This window comes from Nicotiana sylvestris, chromosome 3 (genome assembly GCF_000393655.2).
Source record: "Nicotiana sylvestris chromosome 3, ASM39365v2, whole genome shotgun sequence".
NCBI lineage: Eukaryota > Viridiplantae > Streptophyta > Magnoliopsida > Solanales > Solanaceae > Nicotiana > Nicotiana sylvestris.
In genome coordinates this window covers 63,201,000-63,214,688 of record NC_091059.1, presented here as the reverse complement: position 1 = coordinate 63,214,688, position 13,689 = coordinate 63,201,000, and the positions used below count along the sequence as shown (strand labels likewise).

The 13,689-nt window shown below is 39.4% G+C and overlaps 1 protein-coding gene across 1 annotated transcript; it reads right to left on the bottom strand.

Annotated features, from left to right (window-relative positions):
* Positions 1-1,398: 1,398 nt before the first annotated feature.
* Positions 1,399-1,890, bottom strand: LOC138887448 (uncharacterized). The gene has a single exon (XM_070169203.1). The coding sequence runs from the start codon at positions 1,888-1,890 to the stop codon at positions 1,399-1,401; it is 492 nt and encodes a 163-aa protein (XP_070025304.1).
* Positions 1,891-13,689: the final 11,799 nt, after the last annotated feature.

Sequence of the window (13,689 nt, the reverse complement as noted above, 5' to 3'; positions counted from 1 at the left end):
GGGCATACGCTCGAGTCCTATATTTTTCCACGGACCCTCCGGGACCGTCAAATCATGGGTCCGTTTCCGTTTGCCCAAAATATTGATCGAAGTCAATTTAAATTCAATTTTAAAGGCAGAATTAGCATTTTTATCAAATTTTCACGTAAAAGCGTTCCGGATATACGACCCGACCGCACACGCAAATCAAGGTGAGGTAAAAGGAGATTTTTAAGGCATTAGAACACAGAATTGACTTGTAAATCAAGTGATGACCTTTTGGGTTATCACATTCTCCACCTCTAAAACAACTGTTCGTCCTCGAACGGACATAGAAAAGAAGTACCTGAGTCGGGGAAAAGATGGGGATATCGGCTCCACATATCGGACTCGGACTCCCAGGTAGCTGCCTTAGCAGGCTGACCTCTCCACTGAACACGAATTGAAGGGAACTTCTTCGATCTCAACTGGCGAACCTGCCAGTCTAGAATAGCTATCGGCTCCTCCTCATAGGTCAAGTCCTTGTCCAACTGGACAGTGCTGAAGTCTAACACGTGGGATGGATTGCCGTGATACTTCTGAAGCATGGACACAGGAAACAGTGGGTGCACAGCTAATAAACTCGGCGGCAACGCACGTCTGTAAGCCACTTCTCCCACTCAATCAAGAATCTCAAAGTACCAATGAACCTAGGGCTTAGCTTGCCCTTCTTCCTAAATCTCATCACGCCCTTCATAGGCGACACCCGGAGCAACACTCGCTCTCCGACCAAGAATTTCACTTCACAAACCTTGCGGTAGACATAACTCTTTTGCCTGGGCTGAGCGGTACGAAGCCTATCCTAAATGATATTTACCTTGTCCAAGGCATCCTGTACTAGATCTGTACCCAAAAACTGAGCCTCTCCCGGCTCAAACCATCCAACCGGCGACCGACACCGCCTACCATGTAAAGCCTCATAAGGAGACATCTGGATGCTCGACTGGTAACTGTTGTTGTAGGAGAACTCCGCTAAAGGCAAGAACTGATCCTACGAGCCTCCAAAGTCAATAACACAAGCCCGGAACATATCCTCTAAAATCTGAACAGTACGCTCGGTTTGCCCATTCGTCTAAGGATGAAATATTGTGCTCAACTCGACCCGCGTACCCAACTCACGATGTACTGCCTTCCAAAAATGCGAGGTAAACTGCGTACCTCGATCACAATGATAGACACGGTCACACCATGAAGACGAATAATCTCCCAGATATAGATCTCAGCTAACCTCTTGGAAGAATAGGAGACTGCCACAGGAATGAAATGTGCTGACTTGGTCAGCCTATCAACCATAACCCATACTGCATCAAACTTCCTCTGAGTTTGTGGGAGTCCAACAACGAAGTCCATAGTGACCCGCTCCCACTTCCACTTAGGAATCTAAATCTTCTGAAACAAACCACCAGGTCTCTGATGCTCGTACTTTACCTGCTGGCAATTCAAGCACCGAGCTACATAGGCAACAATGGCCTTCTTCATCCCCCTCCACCAATAATGCTGTCGCAAATCCTGATACATCTTAGTGGCACTCGGATGAATAGAATACTGAGAACTGTGGACCTCCTCTAGAATCAACTCACGAAGCCCATCCACATTAGGCACACAAATACGACCCTGCATCCTAAAAATTCCATCATCTCTAACTGTAACCTGCTTGGAACCTCCGTGCCGCACTATGTCTCTAAGGATAAGCAAATGAGGATCATCATACTGCCAATCTCGGATACGCTCAAATAATGAAGAACGAGCAACTGTGTAAGCTAGAACACAGCTGGCCTCAGAAACATCCAACCTCACAAACTGATTGTCTAAAGCCTGAACACCCAAAGCAAGGGGCCTCTCACCAACCGGAATATACGTAAGACTGCCCATACTGGCTGACTTCCTACTCAAAGCATCGACCACTACATTGGCCTTCTCCGAATGATACAAGATGGTGATATCATAGTCTTTCAACAACTCCAACCACCTCATCTGCCTCAAATTTAGCTCCTTCTGCTTGAACAAGTATTGCAAACTCTTGTGATCCGTGAACACCTCACATGACACGTCATATAGATAATGCCTCCAGATCTTCAGCGCGTGAACAATGGCTGCTAACTCCATATCATGAACTGGATAATTCTTCTCGAGGATCTTCAACTATCGCGAATCATATGCAATAACCTTGCCATTTTGCATCAACACCGCACCAAGTCCAATACGCGATGCATCACAATATACTGTATATGGCCCTGAACCTGTGGGCAAAACCAACACTGGCGTCATAGTCAAAGCTGTCTTGAGCTTCTGAAAGCTCGCCTCACACTCGTCCGACCACCTGAACTGGGCACCCTTCTAGGTCAACCTGGTCATCCGGGCTGTAATAGATGAAAATCCCTCCACAAACCGAGGGTAATAACCCTCCAGACCCCAGAAACTCTGAATCTCTATAGTTGATGTGGGTCTAGGCCAGTCCTTGACTACCGCAATCTTCTTAGGATCCACATGAATACCCCCTGATGATACAACATGACCCAAGAATGCAACCGAACTCAACAAAAACTCACACTTCGAGAACTTAGCATACAACTGACTATCTCTCAGAGTTTGAAGAACGACTCGAAGATTTTGCACGTGCTCCTCCCGGCTACAGGAATAAATCAAAATATCATCAATGAAGACAATCACGAAGGAATCCAAATAAGGCTTGAACACTCGGTTCATCAAATCCATGGAAGTTGTTGGGGCATTTGTCAACTTGAATGACATCACTAAGAACTCATAATGCAGGTACCGAGTGCGAAAAGCTATCTTAGGGACATCGGATGCCCTAATCCTCAATTGATGGTAGCCAGATCTCAGAGGAATCTTCGAAAATACCTTGGCATCCTGAAGCTGATCAAACAAATCATCAATCCTCGGCAATGGATACTTGTTCTTGATGGTAACTTTGTTCAACTGTCGATAATCTATACACATCCTCATCGACCCATCCTTCTTCTTAACAAACAGCACCGGCGCACCCTAAGGCGAGACACTCGGTTTGATAAAGCCTTTATCTAGCAAGTCCTGCAACTGTTCTTTCAATTCTTTCAACTCTGGCGGGGCAATACGATATGGAGGAATAGAAATGGGCTGAGTGCCTCGAGCCAAATCAATGCAAAAGTCAATATCCCTATCGGGTGGCATCCCCGGCAGGTCTGAAGGAAATATCTCTGGAAACTCACGAACAACGGGCACAGAATCCATAGAAGGAACCTCAGCACTAGAATCACGAACATACGCCAAATAGGCCAAACATCCCTTATCAACCATATGTCGAGCCTTCATATATGAGATAACCCTGATGGTAGAATGACCAGTTGTCCTTCTCCACTCCAAATGAGGCAACCCCGGTAATGCTAAGGTCACGGTCTTGGCATGACAATCCAATATAGCATGATATGGGGATAACCAATCCATCCCTAAAATGACATTGAAATCCACCATGTCGAGAAGTAGGAGATCTACATGGGTCTCAAGACACCAATAATGACCACGCAAGCACTGTCACACCTCCTTTTTACCGCGCCCGCGGGGGGCGCGTGGGGAGTTTTCTCCAATTAAAGGACAGTCGAAACGGAATTTGTTTGTTTGTTTCAGAGTCGCCACCTGGGAATTTTAAGGCGTCCCAAGTCACCGGTTTTAATCCCTGAATCGAGGAGAATATGACTCTGTTTATTATTCTGCGAACCAGAAATCCTGAGTAAGGAATTCTGTTAATCCGGAAGAAGGTGTTAGACATTTCCGAATTCCGTGGTTCTAGCACGGTCGCTCAACCGTTATTATATTTGGCTTAATTATCTCGATTTGCTAAGTACGTGATTTATTGCACGATTTTTGTTACCGCTTCTATTTAGATTGTTTGTAATTAAAGACCCTTCTTTGAATCGAATCACGTGTACGTATAAATTATATTTTTAAAACATGCGGAGTTCTGTCACGCGCACGTGTACACAATAATATAGATAATATTTTTATTAAAATAATTATTTTCGAAATTGTGCTTAAATAAAATCAAGAACACTCGCCCTTTTTGTATAATTAAGTAGTGAACCTCACATCTCGGGTTTTTATGAAATTAATAATGATATTCTCCGAGAAATCCTTTTTATTAAATATTCGATCGAAGTTGCGCGAACGCATAATCCGAATTGCTTTTAGAAATATAATCAGGTTACGCGAACGTATCCCTAATCACAAAATATTGTTGATGGTAGTATAAATTTGTTTACAAATTGTTTATTACATCCATATTATTTTTATGTGAAAGTCATGGTAAATCACTATTTGAGACGCCTCTAAATTTCTTGAAAAGAATTCTCAATTTATTGAGTGTCAACCACAAATTATATATATATATATATATATATATATATATATATATATATATATATATATATATATATATATATATATATATATATATATATATATATATATATATATATATATATATATATATATATATATATATATATTCCGCAAAAACCATTCGTATTTACGGAGTAAAAATTAACGACGCGTAATTAAAACTACCATTTTTCTCGTAAATGCAATATGTGTATACCAAAAAAAATGAATTGCGTATGAAACTAAAAAAAAATTGATTTATGAAAGGAAGAGATGTTTTCGAAGAATTTTCATTATTTTTATTTTTTGCAGCAAAGGCTATTTTATCTTCTTAAAATTAGTACAGTTTATAAGCCTAATCTCCTTCTACATCACTTGTTCTTAATCCAATATGCATGATTATTTCTTGTGAATTCTGCTTATGATTGAGTTTGGGATATATATATATATATATATAATAAAACCAATTTGATTCTCAATCTATGTGAACTATTGCTAAACACTAACTTTCGCATTATATAAATTCCTAGGCCATTTGTTATTAAGAAAGAGAACAAATCTACATGCTGACTTAATAAAATGATATTGCATACAATATTTATTCGCCATATTTCGACATTGTGAACATAGCGGCTTTTACTAATGCATCTTTCAACTATTGATTACAAACATAACCATTATTATGCCATAATATAGCAAAATGCAACCAACATCATCTAGCTTTAAACAACAACTAACTAACTAACAAAATAGACTAATAACGTATTTTTCCTGATACTTCCATTCTACTTTACATATAGCTAAAAATATTACGGGATGTAATTAATGGCCAATTTTTATGCCATATTCCCTATTTTGACAATTCAAATATATCTATACTAATGAGATTTCGAAATGGATAACATTATTACAAAAAACTTTATACGAATTTCAAAATAAGACAATTAACTTATAGCCATCATGTCGAACTCACTACTAGTCAACCAACATGAAACAAAGCTGAAATTTAAACTAACGAACTTAAATGAATAAAAGACAGAATTACAATTCGAGCTTCATTTATTTATCATGTTGAAAGCTTTGCATGACATGAGTTTACAGATATGTACCTGGAAATGAAGGTAGAAGAAGTGGATTTCAGCAGTAGCAGCAGTAACAAAATCAACAGAATACCAGTATTTCCACAGATTTGAGCAATAATAGGACCCGAGGAACCCAGGTGCACAGTAACAGTATTTTTAAGAAATTTCAGATTTTTAACAGAACAATAGGATCAAATAAATCTGGACAGATTCAATGAAAAAAACAATATTTCTAATTTTGAGACTTAGGACAAAGCAGACTGAAAAAGCTTTCAATTTCAAAACACAGAATCAGCTTCAATACTAATTTCCGATGTAGAATTCTGTTTTACTGTTTCTGTTTTCCTTTCTTTCTATCTTCCTTTTCAGATTTCTGTTTCTGCTTGTGATTTTCCTCTCTCAATTTTTGTCCAGATTTTCTCTCTTAAAAGCAGATATCAGTTTTTCTTTCTTTTGAAATCTCTCTGTATGTTTTTTTTTTCTCTTCAAAATCTCCCTCCTTTTCTAAAAATCTGCTTCCTCTATTTATACAGGTCTGCCCCCATTTCCTTTTAGTGCTGCCTCGACCCTTTTCTCTTTTAAAAATCAGGAAATCTCCACCCAAATAACACTAAGGCTGATTTCTTAATAAATCAGCCACTAAAGATACTTTTTCCCTTATTTTCAGCACTCCATTACCCTTTGTTTCCCATTATCCCATTAAATTAAAAGCCATTAACACTCCACTATCAGCACACTACTACCCTTACTGTTTCATTCCCAATAGTACCCCTGAAATCCCTTAATATTACTGTTATTACTGCTTTTAAACAAAAATTCAGCATCTGATATAGAACAGACTTTATAATCTGTTCAAGCAGCTATAACTGATCCTATAATTAACCTCCTAATACAATTGTATCTAACCAACCCTTGTAAACTTGAATTCAACTCAACATCACAATAACATTATACTGAATTCAGCATATCAATCAAACTGAATTTCAACATTGGACTAAAATCAAACAAACACAGGAGCATTGTCAGTTTTGAAACTAACTGCCCAGAAATCAATACATAAATGATCGACAATCTTTCTGACTTATTAAACAAGAAATAACTAGTTGGGAAGAACTAATTAACTGACTTCAACAAAATGATAACAACCAAAACAGACAACAGAGTATTACAATCAGCATTAAAGGCAATAAGAATTTACAAAACAATTAATCGACGAACTTAATCGAGTCGATTACACATATTATAAACAATCATAATCAACAGAAACAATAGTATAATTCTGATCAAATAGACGGGTATGAGACAGAATCACGGAATCAACTAAACAAATATGAAAACTTACACCAGCTACTGAAACAGGCAACAATATATACATAGAATATAAAAAGAAATAGGAAAAATACCTTTGAATCTTTAAATTCACACGGACACAGGGTCGACTTGGACTTGGACCTTTTGAGGCTGAATAGACTTTATTCGAAGTATTCTCAACTGAGAATACCTCGATTAAAGTCTCTTAGACCTCAATCCCTCACTTGAATTAGACAAATTCCATGACTGGAAATTTTTAGGGTTTCAGATTTTTTGATTTCAAATCCGAACATTTCTAGGTATATTCGAATCAAACCAATGGTATTCTAGGCACGAGGGAGGTCAGGTGGGTAACTGGTGTGAGTTTGAGGTAGGTTGGGATAGGATCAGGTTTCACTCGAATCTTAAAATGAAGATTCGAGCAGTTCCAGGAGGATTCGAGCCATGCTACTAACAGATCCGTGGTGAGGGTATTTAGGGGAAGCTGTGGTGTTACTTTGGAGGCCATTGGAGAAGATAAGGTTTTCAGGCCAACCTTCGATTTAAGATTCGAAGAGTTGGGGCCTGATTCGAAGGAAACTAATGCCAGATCCGTGAAGAGGAGGTTGTGAGGAGTCTGGGGTGTTAAGGTGGTGACCGGCGGCGTTGTTGCCGCTGGGTTTCAGGCAATGGGGCATTAGGGAGGCTAGGGTTAGGGGTGTGATTCCGGAGATGATGATGAACAGTGGAAAGGGGGGTGTTTAGTTAGGGGGCCGGGGTAGAGATTTGGATTTATATAGGGATGAGGTGGATTGATCTCATCCGTTGGATCAATTAAGATGCACGGTTGAGATCAATTCATTTAACCAAACGATGTCGTTTGGTTAAATGTTTGGGTCAGGCTGGATCGGGGCAGTGGATCGGGTAGGGGGTTACGAGTAAGGGTTGTGAGATCTCAGCCGTTGGATGGATTTGATCCAACGGCCCTTGATGAAATACGACCAAACGTCGTCGTTTGGTATTAGCCTTGAATTGGACCGGACCTGGGGTTGTTTGGACTGGGCTGTGGGGAATTAATTTGTTTGGGTCTGGATTTCAGTCCAGGTCCGATTTTTTCACCTTTTTAAATTTATTTTATATTTCCTAATTTTAATCCTAATTATAAAATCCTAATTAAAATTATAAAACAATTTTAACCTTACAAAAATATTAATTACTTTTTTTAACAACTATTTAACACATAGACAAAACACTAATCACACAGTGACATATTTAAAATCGAATAAATGCATATTTTTGTGATTTTATTTCAATTATCTTTTAAATGCATAATTAAATCCTAGATATGCATGCAACATGTATTTTTATTTTTTGTTTAATTATAACAACGTTAACATTTACGGACAAAACATAAACAATTAATAAACGCAACACAAATTCTAAAATTGCACACTAAAAGAAATTTATTTTATTTTTGATTTATTTTGGAGTAGTTTTCGTGAGGCAAAAATCACGTGCTCACAGCTGCCCCTCTTTGTGCGGAAACTCGTAGAGTTTTCGTGCAAAGATAAAGTGAGCGGATACGAGCAATTTTTGTCCGTTCAAATACTCCGTGAGAAGCATTTTTTTGAAAGATTTGACCGAACCTCTGCTTCAAAGGTTTCTTACATATCCTTGGCTATAAAGGAATCAGGTCAATGTAGTTCGGGAAGTTTTGGGTAGCTGGGACTACCGTGGGACTGTGAAGTTACTGCTGTTTCGTGCTGCTTTTACTGCTTGCTGACCTCCTTATTACACCTTGCTTCAAAGGTAAAACAAAAAGCTAAATCAGACTATGGTACATGAATTATAAAATCTTATCTAGATCATGCCCTTGCGTTTCTTGTTGTCTTGATATCTTGACGACTCTTGGGCATTTTGCTTATTCTGCATTTCCTTTCATTGTGTCCCGTATTTCCTTTCTCTGTTTGGGACTCTTGTGTTTCCTACTGGGGATTTTGTTGGACTCCTCTGCTTTATTGACTCTAAGTGTGCTCCTTTCTCATATGAGCGGGCTTTTGATTTCAATACTTCAATTATATTCCCTTGTTCTCCAGGTGGGCGCCTGACTTCTGTTGCTTCAATTGTATTCCCTTATTCTCCAGGTGGGCGCCTGACTTCTTAAATTCTTCATCCTCTTTCTCCAGGTGGACGCCTGATTTCTTCTTCAATTTTTTATCCTTATTATCCAGGTGGACGCCTGACTTCTTCTTAATTCTTCATCCTCATTCTCCAGGTGGACGCCTGATTTCTTCTTTAATTCTTCATCCTCATTTTCCAGGTGGACGCCTGACTTCTTCTTTAATTCTTTATCCTCATTCTCCAGGTGGACGCCTGATTTCTTCTTTAATTCTTCATCCTCATTCTCCAGGTGGACGCTTGACTTTTCCTTTTTGATTCTTCATCCTCATTCTCCAGGTGGACGCCTGACTTCTTCTTCAATTCTTCATCCTCATTCTCCAGGTGGACGCCTGATTTCTTCTTCAATTTTTCATCCTCATTCTCCAGGTGGATGCCTGATTTCTTCTTTAATTTTTTCATCCTCATTCTCCAGGTGGACGCCTGACTTCTTAAATTCTTCATCCTCATTCTCCAGGTGGACGCCTGATTTCTTCTTCAATTCTTCATCCTCATTCTCCAGGTGGACGCCTGATTTCTTCTTAATTTTTTCATCCTCATTCTCCAGGTGGACGCCTGATTTCTTCTTAATTTTTTCATCCTCATTCTCCAGGTGGACGCCTGACTTCTTCTTAAATTTCTTCATCCTCATTCTCCAGGTGGACGCCTGATTTCTTCTTAAATTCTTCATCCTCATTCTCCAGGTGGACGCCTGACTTTTCCTTTTTGATTCTTCATCCTCATTCTCCAGGTGGACGCCTGATTTCTTCTTCAATTCTTCATCCTCATTCTCCAGGTGGACGCCTGATTTCTTCTTCAATTTTTCATCCTCATTCTCCAGGTGGACGCCTGATTTCTTCTTTAATTTTTTCATCCTCATTCTCCAGGTGGACGCCTGACTTCTTAAATTCTTCATCCTCATTCTCCAGGTGGACGCCTGATTTCTTCTTCAATTCTTCATCCTCATTCTCCAGGTGGACGCCTGATTTCTTCTTAATTTTTTCATCATCATTCTCCAGGTGGACGCCTGACTTCTTCTTAAATTTCTTCATCCTCATTCTCCAGGTGGACGCCTGATTTCTTTTTAATTTTTCATCCTCATTCTCCAGGTGGACGCCTGATTTCTTCTTAAATTTTTTTTTTCATCCTCATTCTCCAGGTGGACGCCTGATTTCTTCTTCAATTCTTCATCCTCATTCTCCAGGTGGACGCCTGATTGCTTCTTTCTTTGTTGGGTGTTTCCTGGCACAAATGTTGTTTTTTCCCCTATTTCAAATCAAAGAAAATTTTGTTAATTTGAGGCAGGTTGGTTAACTGGGGCATTCTTGCCGACAGTGGGGCTTCTCTTCGTCTTGTTTTATTGCCTTGGAATGGTTGAAAAGACTGTTTTGTCCTTGTAATTGATCCTTGATTATAGAATCCCCAGCTGTATGTTTTCCTTCAAACCCTTTTAACCGTAATCATATGTCTCTCCTGACATTGCTGATCCACTTTTGATTCCATTTTTCTTCCACCCATATCTTATTTTTTTATCCTATTACCTCCTGCCCATTATGGCCGTATTTCTGTCCTATGCAACCCTGAATTTTGGTAGTATACCTTGACATTCCTTCTTATTTGTTTGGAATAAAACTTATCTCAAAAAGCTTTAGAAGTAAGATTATTAGTGACGAAAACATGACGATTTCGAAAATCTAGAATGAAAAGAAAAATCCAAATTTGGATGACTGTTGGAGAAGGAATAAAGGACTTATCTGATTGGAGTCACTGGCGCCAATGATTATGGTATGCATTTTGGATTAATCAACCCAGTCTTTTAATCAATCTCCTTTCAATTGTCTCATTTTGTTTTCCCAAAATTTCCATAACCCAACTTCATCTTTTCATTTTACAGACCTGTTTGACTTGCAATATCTTAAAGAGTTTTCACCGACAAACCTTCCTTATTTGTTCATTTCTTAATTCCTTTTCGCCTTATGGTGCCTGCGAAGGTTTTCACCAATAAGACTCTCTCATTTTACTTTTTCTCATCTTCAGTCGTCTTACGGTGCCCGTGTGGGTTTTCACCTATAAGACTCTCTCATTTTTACTTTCTTTTCTTGTTTGGATCAGAGTGTTATGAACCATCTTCATTTGCTTGCCTCATCATTTTTCTAAGATTGATCGAAAGGTCTTTTTGGTATGTGGTTGGGAATGGAAAAGTATCAAAAAAGTTAAATAGTTTTGATATGGGTTTAAAATTACAACTCTTGGAATCTTTTTCTTATTTCCAATATAATTCCTGCCCCAGTTTCTTGATTAGGGTCTCTTAATGTTTCTTTTTGTGCACATTATACATATTGTGTACCCTATGACCGAGCCGTGAGGCGCCTACGTATCCTTCTTTGAGGAATCAGGTCAAACGTAGTTCACTAAATAATAGTGATTTTCTTTTTTCTTTTTTTTTATTAATTATTTCATATTTGATTTTCATTGATTCCAAGAGAGGGTAGGAAAGAAACAAATATGGCTCAAAGGGGAAGCAAAGGGTATAGTGTTTGGATAGCAGAATAAATTGCCTTTGTCATTCCAATCTTCGAAATAATGCTAAATACAAACATTCAAAAAGTTATGCATAATATCTCTTTACCGCGTCAGAATTGATAGCCATGTCTATGCATTTGCCTTCAATGTCTGTTAAGCATAGTGCACCATTTGATAATACTCTGGTCACAATGAATGGTCCTTGCCAATTCGGGGCAAATTTGCCTTTTGCCTCAACCTGATGTGGAAGAATACGTTTCAGCACATGTTGACCCACTTCAAACTTCCGTGGACGCACCTTTTTGTTGTATGCTCTTGCTATTCTTCTTTGATACAATTGACCATGACATACTGCGGCCAATCGTTTTTCATCAATCAAGTTTAACTGTTCCAGACGGGTTTTGACCCATTCATCATCATCAATCTTTGCTTCGGCGATGATCCGAAGGGAAGGAATCTCAACTTCTGCAGGAATTACTGCTTCAGTGCCATATACCAACAAATAAGGAGTTGCTCCTACTTGAAGTGCGAACAGTAGTGCGATATCCCAATAACGCAAATGGTAGTTTTTCATGCCATTGTCTTGAACCTTCTACCATTTTCCGAAGTATCTTCTTTATGTTTTTGTTGGCTGCCTCGACTGCTCCATTCGCCTTGGGCCGATATGGGGTAGAGTTGCGATGTGTAATCTTAAACTGTTGACATACTTCCTTCATTAAGTTACTGTTAAGATTAGCACCGTTATCTGTGATGATCACCTTTGGGATTCCGAATCGACATATGATATTTGAGTGGACAAAATCGACCACAGCTTTCTTGGTCACTGATTTGAATGTTTTGGCCTCAACCCATTTGGTAAAATAATCAATGGCTACCAGAATGAACCTGTGCCCATTGGATGCTGCCGGCTCAATTGGTCCAATCACATCCATGCCCCAAGCGACGAAGGGCCATGGTGCCGACATTGTGTGCAACTCGGATGGTGGAGAATGAATTAAATCCCCGTGTATCTGGCATTGATGACACTTGCGCACAAAACTGATACAATCTCGCTCCATGGTAAGCCAATAGTAACCAGCTCGGAGAATTTTCTTTGCCAATACATATCCACTCATGTGGGGTCCGCAAACTCCCTCATGCACTTCAGACATGACAGCCGTAGCTTGTCTGGCATCTATGCATCTTAACAATCCAAGGTCCGGTGTTCTTTTATACAAAACTCCTCCGCTCAAGAAGAATCCATTTGTCAATCGCCTAATGGTTCTCTTTTGATCCCCTGTGGCTTGTGCTGGATATATCCCCATTCTGATATATTCCTTGATGTCGTGGAACCATGGTTCACCGTCAAATTCCTCTTCAACCATATTGCAGTAAGCGTGCTGATAGTGGACTTGAATATGTAGTGGATCCACATAAGCTTTGTCTGGATGGTGTAACATTGATGCCAGGGTAGCCAATGCATCGGCAACCTCATTATGGATCCTTGGAATATGTCGGAACTCCACTGATTGAAAACGCTGACAAAGATCATGTAGACATTGTCGGTATGGTATGAGCTTCAAGTCTCGGGTTTCCCATTCTCCTTGAATTTGATGTACCAGAAGATCCGAATCTCCCATGACTAAGATTTCTTGGATACCCATGTCTGCGGCTAGCCTTAACCCCAAAATACAAGCTTCATATTCAGCCATATTATTGGTGCAATAAAATCGTAGTTGAGCCATAACAGGATAGTGATGCCCTGTTTCATAAATGATTACAGCTCCTATCCTGACTCCTTTCATGTTAACAGCCCCATCGAAGAAAAGTTTCCAACCAGGTTTTTCAATTTGCTCGATCTCATCGATATGCATTATTTCTTCATCGGGAAAATAGGTTTTCAACGGCTCGTACTCCTCGTCGACCGGGTTTTCGGCAAAATGATCGGCCAGTGCTTGGGCTTTCATTGCAGTTCGAGTCACATAGATGATGTCAAATTCTGTGAGCAATATCTGCCACTTTGCAAGTCTTCCCGTTGGCATAGGCTTTTGAAAAATATATTTCAACGGATCCAGACGAGAAATGAGGTAAGTAGTGTAGGACGACAAATAGTGTTTCAACTTCTGAGCTACCCACGTTAGGGCGCAACATGTCTTTTCCAGATGAGTATACTTAACCTCATAAGCTGTGAATTTCTTGCTAAGGTAGTAGATGGCCTGTTCTTTTCTGCCGGTGAGGTCATGTTGCCCCAATACACAACCAAATG

Excerpts from the sequence above, each read along its gene's own strand:
- LOC138887448 (XM_070169203.1), bottom strand. The coding sequence starts at position 1,890 with ATGGGCAGTCTTACGTATATTCCGGTTGGTGAGAGGCCCCTTGCTTTG.